The following is a 14,017-nucleotide window of genomic DNA, read 5'->3' on the forward strand; positions in this document are numbered from 1 at the left end:
CACAAAATATAAGATAATGACAAGCCCTATACTGTGAAACAGAAAAGCATGACAAAGTGGTTAAGTTGCTCTAAGCTGGCTGATCAGTGGAAGATCTCTATCAGGCAGCATTTAAATGGAGATCTACAGGATAAGGAGCCAGCTCTGCAAAGATCAACAAAATAACCTAGGCAGAGGAACTGCCAATGGAAAGGACCTAGGGTGAATATGACCTTGGGAAAGAGAAAGGCCCAACCGGCTAGAGTAGCATTTTCCAATAGAAATACAGTGTGAGCCATATATTGAACTTAAAATTTTCTAGTAACTTCACTGACTAGAGTGAAAACAAATAGGTAAACTTAATTTTAATAAAACATTTTATTTGACCCAATATATTATACTGTATATTAACATAAGCATGTATTCAATATAAAAGTTATTAACAAGATACACTACATTCTTAGGGGTATATTTTACACTCAGCAGCATGTCTCAGTTTGGACTAGTCACATGGCAAGTGCTCAACAGCCACATAAGGCTAGCAGCTGCCTTGCTGAATAGCACAGGGCTAGAGAATAATGGGCAAAGGGGATGGAAACACATGATGGGGTGGGAAGGAAGGCCAGGACCAGACCAGATGGATACAGCGTCCACACACCAGAGGTAATGAAGCTGGATTTCATTCTCATTGAAATGAGAATGGACTCTGATGTTTTTAACAGAAAAGTAATCGATCATATTTAAATTTTAAAAAGATGGCTCTAGTTGCTGCTCTGTGATGAATGGATCGCAGGGAAGCACCAGCAGAAATGGGACATCAGCCAGGAGGCTGCTGCAGTGTAAGTGAAAGGTAATAGTGGCTTGGATGATGGTGGCCGTAATGGAGGGGGGAGAGAAATGGGTAAATTTGGACATATTTTAAAGGTAGAGTCACCAGGGCTGGATGGTGGGAGAGGGAGAAGGACAAAGAAGCGAGGACAAGGACTCCTAGAAAAATTGAGATATCTGTTGTTATGGGTGTAACAGGGAGCCCTGCCGGGAAGCAACATGAATTATGTCACACCGTGGGAGAGGTAACTATTTTAACACATATTTTCAACAATTCTAACTGATAAATGATTTTAGCATTTATTTAATGACAAAACATTCTCTATAAAACCTGACCTCTTACTTCCTAGATGTGAAACAATTTTCCAACATCTATTATAAGATATTTTTGTAATTTAAACTATAACAAGCAGAATTAAAGAAAATAGCATCAAGTTTTAAATGACAGTTATGGTGGCCATGTTTAATCACTTAAAGCCAAAGAATCTTAGAGCTGTGAAGGACACTTTACAAACTAACCATCTGGTCCAATCTCATCTTACATTTGAGGAAATGGAGACTTAGAGCAGGTAACTAATTTTTCCAAAGTTACAATGGAAATCAGGGAAAGGATCCAACTAAACTGAATTCACTTAAGTTGCTAACGTATCTTTCATCTCTATAAACCTACCATAATCCCTGGAATATTGCAGGGACCAAAAATTTTTGTTTAATAAGTGAACAATAAAAACAAAAGCAAGCAAACAAAAACAGGCCTGTCTCCTAATTCCCAGTCCAATGTTCTAATCCTTCAGCAGCTCTCTTAGACATAAGACCAGATAGATAAATAGATAGAGAGACAGATAGATAGATGTTTAATATAGATATTTCAACATCAGCTTTAAAGCCAAAGAATGCCACAGGAGAGGACATGACGAATCTGGGTCTCATCTGAACCCACACTGGCATGAATAATCAGAGGAAACCCGTAATTCTGTAAATGCAATACACTGATTGACCTAAAGGCTAGAAGATGTTCATTTATTCTTTATTCATAATACTTTATTATTCTAAATCTTAGGGAAAAACAATGTCCTTTCAGATAAGTCTGCCAAAAGAGCACTTAACAAAGTCCCACTGAGTAAACAGCTCATAATGAACTCTGGTGATGTATCAAGTACGTAAAGCAATCACTCCCATGACCATTTTGTAAAGCCTGAAATCAGTAACACTTATTTGAATCAGTGTTAATCTCCAGGCTACTAGTTACTAAAATCACACCTGTAATCATAATATAACTTTAAATTAAGTTGCCTTTGACTCAGGACAAATGCTTTTCAGCATCAGAAAAGAGAACCGCTTCCAGGCCTCATGTTGCATAACGTAAGACCTTTAGGCTAAAAGGCAGTTATTCAGATCTTCTAGATTAACAGCGTTTTTCTTGACACTTTCCTAATCATAACAGCAACTCATAAAGCTCCAACTACCATAATTTTCTATCCTATTGTTAGTAATAGGAAATACACCAGAACTATCCACTAGCACAAAAGTAAAAGCCCAATCTGACCAGCATCTAATGCTTACACCTTCCAAAAGGCCTGATCTGGACAATACAGCTAAACTATGAGAGGGATAAATCCATCACAGTCACACAGGAGCAGACCAGACCCTGGCACTGAAAGGCTCGAAGCAAAGATCTCCTGCTCTCTGAATTTGGGTAGAAAAGGAAACTGCACATAAGCCAGAGCTGCACTGACGTTTACTAAAGGACCACACCCCTCCTATCACAGCTTTTCTAGTTTAGGGCCAGGCAATAAAGAAGGAAATTACCCAGCTAGAATAAGGCTTCAAATCTTTCTTTAGATATTTGAACAAACTCAGGCCTTCGGACATAAACTCTGTAGAAGGCAAATAAGTCAGTTTTTGTAATATCAAAAAATGAGTAGGCTGAACTACAGTGCTGCTGCTTTTCTTTAAGAAAGAAAATGAAGAAAAGCAGTCAGGAGTGGTCCTGGCGGTGACATCCAGCAGTGCCTAGCATGGGGTGACTAGATTAAACAAAGGAATCAAAATGACCTTACAGAACAATTTTGCTCTTTAGGATAAGAGCTTGTCTTCGTATCTGCAGTAGAATTTAACTAAAGGAAACACTTCTTTTTCTTTCATGCTTTTTATTTCTGCAAACTAAAAAGAGAACTATCAAAGGTAATTTACACTTGTTTCTATTCTTTCCACATTTGTTCAGAAAGCAAACAAAAACTATCCTGCCTTTGTCCCGCTTAGCTCTGGTTTTGCCATAAAGCACAACAGGCCTTAAGGAGCTTAAAAGTCAACCAGGCTTACTTAAACAACAGATCCGGGATCCAAAATATACACATTTTACTTATAAACACTTTGAACCTAATTAATCTATTTCCCTCCACATCCTTAATTATTGGAGGAAAAAAGCATTATTCTTCAAGCTGAATATTTTCTCCCTCCTCCCAATGTTTTATTCTTCTACGAACAGTAAAGACCATAGGCCAGGTGACAGGAGAAAGGTCATAAACACTGTTGTGTTAAAGGTCAATTTTTCCAGTGTCTAAATTCAGTGAAGTAAAGGGCCTTGACCTACAATCACCGTATCTTAAATGTGCTCACTAGGATGACAAATTTCTTCATAGAATCCCTAAAGAATCCTCCTGGAATCCTTAGATTTTTAGAAAGAAGACTCTTCATTTAAAATAAGTACTTATTTAATTCAATGTACATCAGGCAATGTGGCTTAATACATAGAATAAAAAAGTCTTGGCTGAGAATGGTTAGGAATCTTTGGCTCTTCCCGGGCTAAGTTACTGAAATCATGAGCTTTCCATGTCTCTCAACTGAGAGCCTGTGTGAGATGATCTTTAAAACCCTTCCCAACTCCAGAATTGTTGAGTCCAGGCACCAACAAAGAATTCTTAATTTAATATGGAGAAAAAAACTCCTTTTGTTTTACCTGTGATTTTCTAAGTCTTTAACTTTCTACAATATTGGCCATTTTTAGGTTTATTTATTTATTTTAATGGAGGTACTGGGGATTGAACTCAGGACCTCGTGCAGGCTAAGCATGCACTCTACTACTGAGCTATACCCTCCCCTATTGGCCTTATTTCAAGAGGCAAAAAGTTTATTTCCCATCCACTCTGTCCAGACTGCTTTTAGATCCTAATATGAAAACACCATGTTTAATCTGACATCTATGTCTGCTCAAAGAAATACTGTAAAGCCCAAATTCAGCTGCAAAGCTCCAATGAGAGAAAAAGAAGCAAAAGAAAAGTACACAAGTGTTAGGCATACTAAACATTTTATACAAATGAAAACACATTTTAAACTTTTTGATATCTATACTTTTTCATATGCTGTTTCTGACAATTTTGTGCAAATTCAAAAATATTTCCCCCATCTTCTTATTGTGATGCAAATTTTAGATAACAGAATGACTTTTCAAAAATTTCAAGTGACAATCAACAATCTCATTTAGAAGCTCTAATTTCCTGGCATGATGTTGACAGGGAGCAGGCTTTCCATAAACGCCTTCCAGATTGTCCACCTTTGTAATGGTAACACTAAAGAATTTGTATCAAGTTGAACATGCCAGAAGTTTCACAAAGTTAATTGAATCTACTGATTACTGTTGCTACAGAAACAAAATAGCATCTGTCAAGTCCCTAGATAGACTTAAAAAGTTGGAATGAAATCAGTTGGGTAGACATGAATAGTTCAAATTAAGACCAACTGCCATCTTTTAGTCGTTGATTCCAAAGTATAACAAATAAAACTCTCCTATCACCCAGTAATGGATGAATCCTTTGTTAGTATCAAACCTCTTTTGACAGAGCTATAAACAGTTTTTGCCTTAACATTTTACGTAACAACACTCGAATTCCCAGGTCTCTTTTCTGAACAAGTCATCATTAGTCCTCAAATGACCTCAACTTATTATAAATATTGCCCAGGTATTACACCACTTTGGTGGATTAATAGGCTTTCCCCAAACCTTTACCCTATGCTCTGATCAGTTTGAGGCACACATGGGGATGAAAGGCTCAGTGCTCTAGGGAGGACTAACTAGAGAACTCCCTTACCAAGTAAAAAATATTTATAAATCTGAAAATGAAACAAAAAAAAAGAGAGAGAGGGGAGGCAAAGGATGTAAGAGGAAAGAGTTCTAGTGCCAGAAATAAGATTAAATTTTTTGTAGGATCAAAGTGAATTAGGAATCTTTCTCTTTTTGTCTTTAAAAAAAAAGTGCAATTTTGATAATTGATGGGAAGCCAAAAGACAACATAATAAAGAGGATTGTGAAAAGCATATTATCTGAGTGTGAACCACATTTACTAAAAGGGACACAAGCAAAAGGTACGGCAAAAATGGGCTCAATGATTAATTTTCTCAAGTGCAGAGTATTATCATCCTTCACCTAGACAGAAATCACGTGAAGCCTGAGGCCAGCTAACTTTAATCAGAAAGGCACTATGCAGCCATTTTGTATACCTGGACCCGGAGTGGCAAGTACTCCTCCCAGAGATCATCCCACAGCTCCTGCAGGTCTGAAATCTCCAAGGGATAACTCACAGATGTCCTGTAAAGGGGTTTCAAAGACCTGTTAAGGAAACCAGAACTAACTCCATCTGTCATGATATGGCCAGGCCTGGCTCCAGGTGGGCTGGATTTCACTGGAATAGGAAGCTTGCTCCCTCGGGGGCTCTGGATGGGCTTATAATCAAGACCTTTAATCATGCTAAGAGCTAGCTCCAGCTTGTGGTTACACATATGCTGTGGAGCCTGTTCATCGGAACAACAGTCACACTTTACAAGTTCCTTTGCACCTCGCTCAGTTTCCTCATCCTTTTGTTGTGGAGGACTAGCCTGGACACTTGCATCCAAAGATTCCACAGAGGATCCTGGTGTCCCTTCCTCCATGCTTTCGCCATCTGGCGGTATCTTCGTAGTTGGTAAATCCGGTGGCCCAACCTCAGACAATGCCTGTTCTTCAGTGCAAATGCTGGTGGACCACCTGGTAGAAGGGCCACACGAGATACTTTTCGCCACCTTTCGAGGCACCTTACAAATGGCTTCATAGTCAGAATCAGCAACCCGCAAAGCTGCACAGCCACGGCATCTCCTGGGTCGGTTGCCGGGGCCTTCGGAAGCATGGCAGCTGTGTAGCTCCTGAATCTGATCCTCATTTTCTACCCAACACTCAAACCCTGAATAGGCAAAGTCTTCCTGGAGCAGTGCAGAGTATCTAACATCAGGTAAGCCGGAAATGTCAACCGTCCCATTCCCCGCCTTGGTCTCCGCGCCAGTGTCATCGTTATTCTTCCGATACATACTAGCAATGCAGAACTTGAGGCGGTCCTTCTCCAGCAGCAGCTTCTGCAAGCGCTCAATTGAAAGGGCTTCGATCCGGGCAATGACGGTGTCAAATCTATAGATCCGATCAAGCATGAAAGCACACTTGCTGCAAGCAAACTCAGCTTTGCCATCGCGAGAGACATCCTTGCCCAGAACGTGCGAAAGTAGAACCTGGAGGTTGAGCTTGGATGCCGTGTGGAAGATCCAGCGCCGCTGGTTTCCGCACAGCTCGCGGGCACAGATCCTGCAAATCTCCTTCATCTTCTCTCCTGCGGTTGCCGAGCTTCCTGGAGGCGGCTGCTGCGCGGTGATCATTCACCGGTTCTTGGCTGCGTTGCGTCTCCCGCCTCGGTGGCCTCCGGCCCGCATGGCACAGCTGGGTGAGGTCCCAACTCTGCAGGGGCGCTCCTCCGCCAGCCGAGCGCGGGCTCTGGGTACCAGAGTGGTCAGCCCCGCCCCGCCCCTCCGGGAGGGGGCGGGCGAGGAAACGCTTCAGGGGGATGCTGAGTGACAGCAGCGCAGGCCACGCTCGAAACCTGCCGCGTCTCCTCCAGCTGTCTCTCCCGCCACCGCCGCGTCCTCAATGTCCTCCCTGTTAACAGGCTGGGTTCTCGGTGCACTGGCTGCCGCCCGCTGCTGACGCAAAGCCGCGGAGATTGAGGATCAGATTTCAAGATGGCGCCAGCGGCCCGGCGCCTGCGGCCACCGGCAAACTCCTCTGGGAGCTGTAGTCCGGAAGGCCGGCTCCTCGCTCTGCGCATGCGGGGTGGCGAGTGCGTCCACCTCGCCCCCTGCTTGCTTACTGCTCCTCGCCGTAAAAGGCTGACCTGGCTCACAGTGGGTACCCGGTTGGAAAGCAGGGCGGATGCCGACCACTGCCAGGACACTTTCTACTGCTAAAATTTCACCCCAAGAGCACGCCAGTTCCCTCACGGATCCTCCCTCCTGCCGCTGCGGGATGTTCCGAGGCTCTGCGTGGGGAGGAGAAAGCCGACTCCCCTCCCCCTCTCTCCACGGGTAGTGCCACGTACCCTGGATGGAGCAGCCTGGCAGCACCACTAGGTACCGCTGCGCGCCACCTCCCTCCGGCCTGCAACCCCTCCCCACCCAGTCCGGTGCCGGAATTAAAAGGCCCTGGGGCGTAAAAGGCCCCGGGGAGAAAGGGTTGATAAACCAGCGGGGGGCAGGCAGGTAGGGCGGGTCTTAGGAGGCTCAGTTCGGCCTTTCCCTCGACTGCTGGGCTTATCTAGAAAAGAGGACAAGTGTTTCTCTTCATTATGTTGAGGTTGAGTTTAGCATTCCTGGATGATTCGCCCTTTTAAAGAAAAGAAATCGAGAGAAGGCATAAAGCAGACACCCGAGAAAGAGCCCAGCAAATATACCACATGAATGTAGCTGGTTAACCAAGATTTTGAAGATGATAGAAGAGAAAATGAGCTTTTTTTCAAGAATGTTGACACCTGAGCGTAGACTGCCATCACCGAATCCTCCTTCAGGTTCAGGTAGACTGCAGGTCTTATTTTGAGGCGGGAAGGGGAGACAAAACACCAGAACAAAAGGCCTTGTTTATCTGAGCAAGAGTCCAGAGTGTCAGGGAGGGCTTCCATCTGCAGAAATGGAGCTGGGAATTTCCCTGACTTCAGTTAGGACCCTGTCTTATTCCACATTATCCAGTAGTGAGTCACCCCACCCTTGTGTCTAGAACTTGGGTGCACACAAGGGGAACTGGAGCTCTCTCTAGGTGGAATCGAGGTGTCAGCATCCATTTGTAATAAAGAATTCTCTCCCTGTCTTAAGAGATACGCAGACTCCAGATGGGAGGAGAAACAGTCCCAAGCAATCATCTGGAGTTTCCCCAGAGCAGGACACTTTGCACTTATGATAATGCTACTCTTCACTAACTTGACCTTGTGAGTTAAGGTCAGCAACAGTCTTAAGTATTTCTGAACCCCATCTGCAGGACAGACCCCATACTCCTAAACCTGGAGACATCCAAATGCCTTCAGTGAGAGCCCCCAGACTTTTTATTGAGGATTAAATGAGATGATTTGGGAAAGTGCTTTAAAAGAATCTGGCTCATTAAATAATAGCTAATATTATTATTTTATTATTATTATAATGGGAATAGTTTAAAGTAACCTTAAAACTTTATGGGGCTCTGCACACATAAGATTGTATCGTTCTCTTATTTAATCATCAAAACAAAATCTTAGTAGCTCCTTTGTGAGAGGTAAGGACCGTCCTTAGAGCTTTGGGTTTAGTAGGCTATAGAACTCTACATCTGTGATTTCACCTAAATATTCATCTTCAGGCCCCGAAACCAAGAATGTAAAATAGAGTGAAACTCGCTACAGGTGCATTTTTGCCTGCTTCTAGGTATATGAGCTTCAGAGTCACAAATTAAGTAACAATCTTTGGAATCTATAGTGATCTGTAGAGAGGCAAGGAGTTTCCAGCCTGCCAGCACACTCCTACCCTGCTGTACCCTGTCCTAAGTATTGTCCTAAAGAACAGCAAGGACTCAAAAGTCCAAAGAGTGCAAATTAAGACATTAATCAAGGCCTCATCTTTGACTGGCAGTGCAAGCCACGTTTTCCTATTGGGGAAAATGCTAATGAAACAAAGTACTCTTCAGGAGCAAATTCTGAATAGTACTTTGTATTATTCTATATTCCTTCATAAGATTTTGCATCTGACCTGTGTCTCTAAACTTTAATGACAATATGTAGGTAATTGGCCCAGAAGTGCAAGTCAGTACAAGTGGAGAAAAGGCAATTTACCATTGAAGAATATATCTGCTATAATTAAAGAGCAACATCCTGAAAGAGACGGCTTCCAGCAACAGATAGGAATAAATCACTCAACAATTGAAGAAAATTTGAAGATAGCACTCTATCCACTCCTAGAGAAAATATTTAAAGACCAAGACTCAAAGTGGATAGTAAACTAGAATACCGGAACTTCTCCTAAGATGATCCCTTGATATTGGAAAACTAAAAGATTACTTTGTATAGACCATAAAACTTGAAAATAAAAACTAAAAAATGAAACTTAGAAGAAAAATTATGTGATGATAAGTTCAGCACTTCATGGTTCTTATCAGTATCAACTTGATAAGGATTGTGTATTGAGTTAACACTGGCTACCTATGGGGAGTCAAGCCAACTGGGGAGCCAAACAGGAACATTTATTTTTATTCTATACACCATGTATCATTTGAGCTTTGGGCAATGAATGTATATTCACATACTGTTTTTAAAAGGTTTTAAAACTAGGAAACACTCTATAGTTAAAACTAAGAATTGTGCCAGTTTAAGACACTTAAAAGTCTGAGTGGTAAAACTTGATCCTAAAATGATAATTTTTGTAATGTATATTATAAATATATATAATATATGTGGACAACTTACAGAAACAAGGATTCAAGGGGATAGACAAGTTATTAAATAGTGATTGTGTCTGGAGAGTGGAATTGTTGTTACTGATTTTCTTCTTTCCTTATTTGTATTCTGTAATTTTCTAAAATAAGCACATACTGTGTTTATGAGAAGAAAAAATTTGTTATTAAGACAAAGGTAAGATAAACACATTTTGATATGTTCATATAATGTAAGACTAACCACCAATGAAGAAGGAATAAACTCTGATACCCACAACATGAATGAGTCTCAAAAGCATGTTAAGTGAAATAAGCCACATCTGTACATCCCATGTGATTCCATTTGTTTTAAGTCTAACAACTCAAAGTCTGACAATTCCTATAATGATAGAAATTCAGAAAGTGGCTATGGGGAGTGAGGTAGGATGAGAACTGACTGCAGAGGGGCACAAAGAAATTTTCTAGGTTGATGAAAATGTTCTATATCTTGTTTTGGGTGATGGTTACATGGACATGTAGTTTTAAAGCTCACTCAACTGAATGCTTAGATCTGCAGATTTTATCTGTTAGTATAGTTCACTTAAAAATATTAAAAGGAGTAAAGAAACATAAAAACATGTATTACCCATAAACTTTTAACCTGAGTGATTTCTTTGGTGGAAAGTAATCCCCACTTTATTATAAGAATAGCTTTGAAAACTGAAAAGATAAAATATAGCCCAGAAGAAATTCTATAAAAGGCCCAACTGCAATTTCAGAATTTCATAGTTCCTATCTATGTGAGCTTTGGAAATTATTATTTTATATACATTTACACACCACACATTTATGATTGAAGCAAAGCATGTTATTAAGGTGAGACCTAGGTCTTTTGGGATGATTACTTCTAAAACTTATCAAAGGTACATAGTAAAAGAAAATTTTACTGAGAACAAGTTTCGTATTATGATAAGCTATAATGAATTAAACAAGTGATTCATTTTATATATCAGCAGTTTGCCCTCAAAATGGACCAAAAGATGCATTCACAAGCACGTATTTGCTCTATATCCTAGGTCAAATCACTTGTATCTGGCCCTTAATTTCCTAATCTACAAAATGAATGTAAACAGTGGTTTTCAGCCTTTGGCATGCACCGGAATCACCTGGAAGGCTTGCTGAAAAGTGACTTAACACATTTCTAATTCACTTGGCCTGGGGAAGGGTTCAAGAATTTGCCTTCCTAATGAATCCCCAGATCATGCTGAAGCTGCTGAGAACCACACTTTGAAAACTACCGAATTAGAACTCTTCAACTGTATTCAGAAAAATCTCAGTCCAAAAATCAGAAGTTCTGCAGATAAATGGAAAAACCCATCAATGAAGAACTACGAACAAAGCTGTTGAATTTAAAGAACTGTATACCCACTTGGAACAAGAGTCCTAAGCAGTATTATGGTAAGGATCTTTTGCACTATCTCTGTTTTGATCTCTAGATTTGGGGACCTGGGAAGTTTCTCTTAGAACAGTTGCTACTTTTGTACCCCCTGAGTTGTCATGTTTCTAAGACCTAATTCTGGGCTGGGAGGGAATTTCCAAGAGGTGGAAAATCCCCACATCCCAAACCAGTTGTATTAGGTTTCATTACCCTAGTTATGACATTGGAAATAGCTGTTCTAGTTACTAAAAACTATACCAAGAAACAAAAAATGTGATTCTGATAGAGAAGCTAAAGCAGATGAGGAAATGCAAGAATATCAAAGTAAAGCCAAGTTAGGCTTAACGGTACCACCACAAGCACGTGTGTGACTTCCCTCTGCTGGCTGGAAATCTTTAAGAAGCCAGAAACAATCATGCTTTGCATTAATTAATAACACAGCACTTCAAAATACTTGTTTTAAAACCAGGAGATTTCAAGTTCAACTGCAGATTACAATAATATGGTTATCAGCAGAATTTATCCTAAAATAGTAAACATTAGAGTCTTTCAAGTTATTAAATACCTATAGCTGTTTAAGTGAATTTCAAAATATTTGTTAAATCAGTCAACCAATGCAATTTATGCAAACTCAATATTTTTTTCCTCTGTCTTCAGGGAGCTTTTCATTTTAGCTGAAGGGTGGAGAATGTGCATGCTACAGTTAGAACAACTGACTGGTGAACTAAAGGTTACTGATTTAACTTCATTGTCAATGCAGAAAAAGTGGATATAAGTATAGGCTGATACAGGTGAAAGAGGGCAAGAGTGGGACTTGAGTCTTACGATGGAGGAAACCAAGGAAAGGACTCCAGAAAAACAAAACAGCATCATCCAAAGTCTTGGAAGTTGAGTTAAACATGGTGCTAACCTGAAGGTAAAGGGAGATGTTGAGGATTTTGTGGGACATCTGAATGGCCAGGTTCATCCTACTCTATACATCTAGCTGTACATACGCTCTGTACATCTCGATAATTGCTCAAAGAACATGTACAAAGGGCCAACTAAGCCAGACACTGTGCTGTGGGGGGGGGGCCTTGGCAACTAGAATTTGGTTAATGTTTGACAAAGGCAAAAGAATGTGGACTTCATGTTATGAACTTTAGCACAGGATGGCATGATAACAAGTTTATTTTAGGAAAATTAGGCCACAAGATGGCTTGGAGTTTCAGGAACACATTTTGGGATGGTTACAGAAAGACTTGTTTTAAAGCCATTGCAATTACTCATGTGTGGGATAATAAAGGTCTGCTTTAAAAATGGAAAGAAAATGGTAAATATGAGAATCATTTTGAAGGAATGAATAGCCAGGCTTGATGATGTACATGCAGAGAGGATGAAGGGGGGTAAGGGAAGGTTAAAAATGCAGATAAGGTTTCTGGTCTGAAAGACTGGTTTAAAAAAAATGATCAAAATAAACAGAAATGTGGGAGTTGAAGAGTCCATTTGCAAAAAAAAGGGAAAAGTATAATTTGGGACATGCTGAGTTTAGGTGACTGAGAAAGCTAAGCGGAAAAACTAAGTCGAGCTCTTCCACAATCAAAACACAGGTAAGAGGGGAACAGAGTTTCAGAAAATGAGAGGGGCGGTTAACATTGTCAGCATCAGGAGAGATGAGGTCAGGCATATCATTTTCTACAACAAAGTAGACTTGTAAACTAAAGACTTGTTACCTTTAACTCCTCAGAATCCTTCTCTCTCAAGCCAAAGCTGAGTTCTTTTTGACCCCATTTCTGAACATCTCTAGTGTGTTCAGAAATGTTGCTTCACATTTTCCTTTTCAGGTTCTCAAAACCTGAAACCTGAACCATGTCATACAGCCTTAGAAGCTTACCCCTTTAGTCTTCCTGCATACTATTTCCAGAACATTTGTAGTAAACATCCACAGTTGTCCACTACCTATCGCATGAAGTCCAAAACCCTTAGCCTGGCATTTCAGTACTTCTACAAAAAGATCCTTATCTACTTCCTTTTCGGCTCATCTCACATTTCTTCCCTAACCAAATGGTGATGGTAAATTTTTGGACATGGATAGTTGTGTTCCCTGTATACCCCTACCTCCGTCTTTCCTAGTCTGATGGTGAGGCTCTTAGCATTCCCTTGACTGGGGAGTTTTGGCAGAGCAAAGAGCAGAGACTGACTGTGGTCAAATGCATTTCCCGACTTTGAAAAATTCTAAACCCACTGAGAAGATTAAGCCAGGTGTCCCAGGGGGGAAAAGGAGAGAAATGTCTTTGAGGTCAACAAAAGAGAAGGTGAGATTTCACCCGTATCGGGAAGAGACTTGGGGTCTAAGAGTAACAGGGACCCACCCCCATTCCATGTCAGTGTGCTGGGGAAGCAGCAGCACCTGGGGGGAGAAGGCAGTAGATGACCTGGAGAAGCTAGACTTTAGGTCAGGGGGCTCCATAAAAGATTCCAGGGTAGGAAGCAGTGAGGAATGGTAGAACTGTGTGTGCTGCGGCAGTGAGTCTTCAGTGGTGGACCAATGATCAGAGTAGTTTCCTTGATGCTTCAACATCAGGTAAAAACCAGGCACATTCACCTTCACATAACTGAGAGATTGGGGAGGAGGCAGTGTCAAGTGAATGGATTAGAGGGTTGTCAGTCCCATCCCCCAACTTCCTGGGAGGGGAAAGAGGGTGGAAATTGAATCAATCACCAATGGTTAATGGTTTTATCAAGCATGCTTTTGTAATGAAGCCTCCATAAAAACCCAAGAGGACTGGGTTCAGAGAGCTTCTGGGCTAGTGAACACATGGAAGTTCAGGGAGAGTATTATGCCTGGTGAGGGCACGGAAGCTCCACACCCATTCCCACATCCCTTGCCCTATGAATATCTCCCATCTTGCTGTTCCAGTTATATCCTTATGTGATAAACAGGGATCCAGTAAGTAAAACATTTCTCTAAGTTCTGTGAGCTGCTCTAGCAGGTTAATCTAACCTAAGGAGGGGGTGATGGGAACCTCTAATTTATAGCCAGCCAGTCAGAAGTACACGTAACAGTCTGGACT

At 41.1% G+C, this 14,017-nt stretch overlaps 1 protein-coding gene and 1 long non-coding RNA gene across 12 annotated transcripts in view; one reads left to right on the forward strand and one right to left on the reverse strand.

Moving 5' to 3' along the window:
* Positions 1–14,017, reverse strand: part of PDE4DIP (phosphodiesterase 4D interacting protein) — a 194,668-nt gene that overhangs the window by 68,442 nt on the left and 112,209 nt on the right. For 7 of the 11 annotated variants that reach the window (XM_072967882.1, XM_072967884.1, XM_072967887.1 and 4 more), the window contains exon 1: positions 5,305–6,793. The exons of the other annotated variants lie outside the window; for them this stretch is intronic. In XM_072967882.1, the coding sequence (XP_072823983.1) occupies positions 5,305–6,483 (1,179 nt within the window). In that variant the 5' untranslated portion in view covers positions 6,484–6,793. Of the gene's footprint in view, positions 1–5,304; positions 6,794–14,017 lie in introns of those variants that run through there. 11 annotated transcript variants of the gene reach the window in all.
* On the forward strand, positions 6,795–9,218 carry LOC140698230 (uncharacterized). The gene is made up of 2 exons (XR_012075859.1): positions 6,795–7,230; positions 8,898–9,218. It is a non-coding gene; the product is annotated as an uncharacterized lncRNA (long non-coding RNA).

The sequence above is a fragment of the Vicugna pacos genome, chromosome 9 (assembly GCF_048564905.1).
Source record: "Vicugna pacos chromosome 9, VicPac4, whole genome shotgun sequence".
Lineage (NCBI taxonomy): Eukaryota > Metazoa > Chordata > Mammalia > Artiodactyla > Camelidae > Vicugna > Vicugna pacos.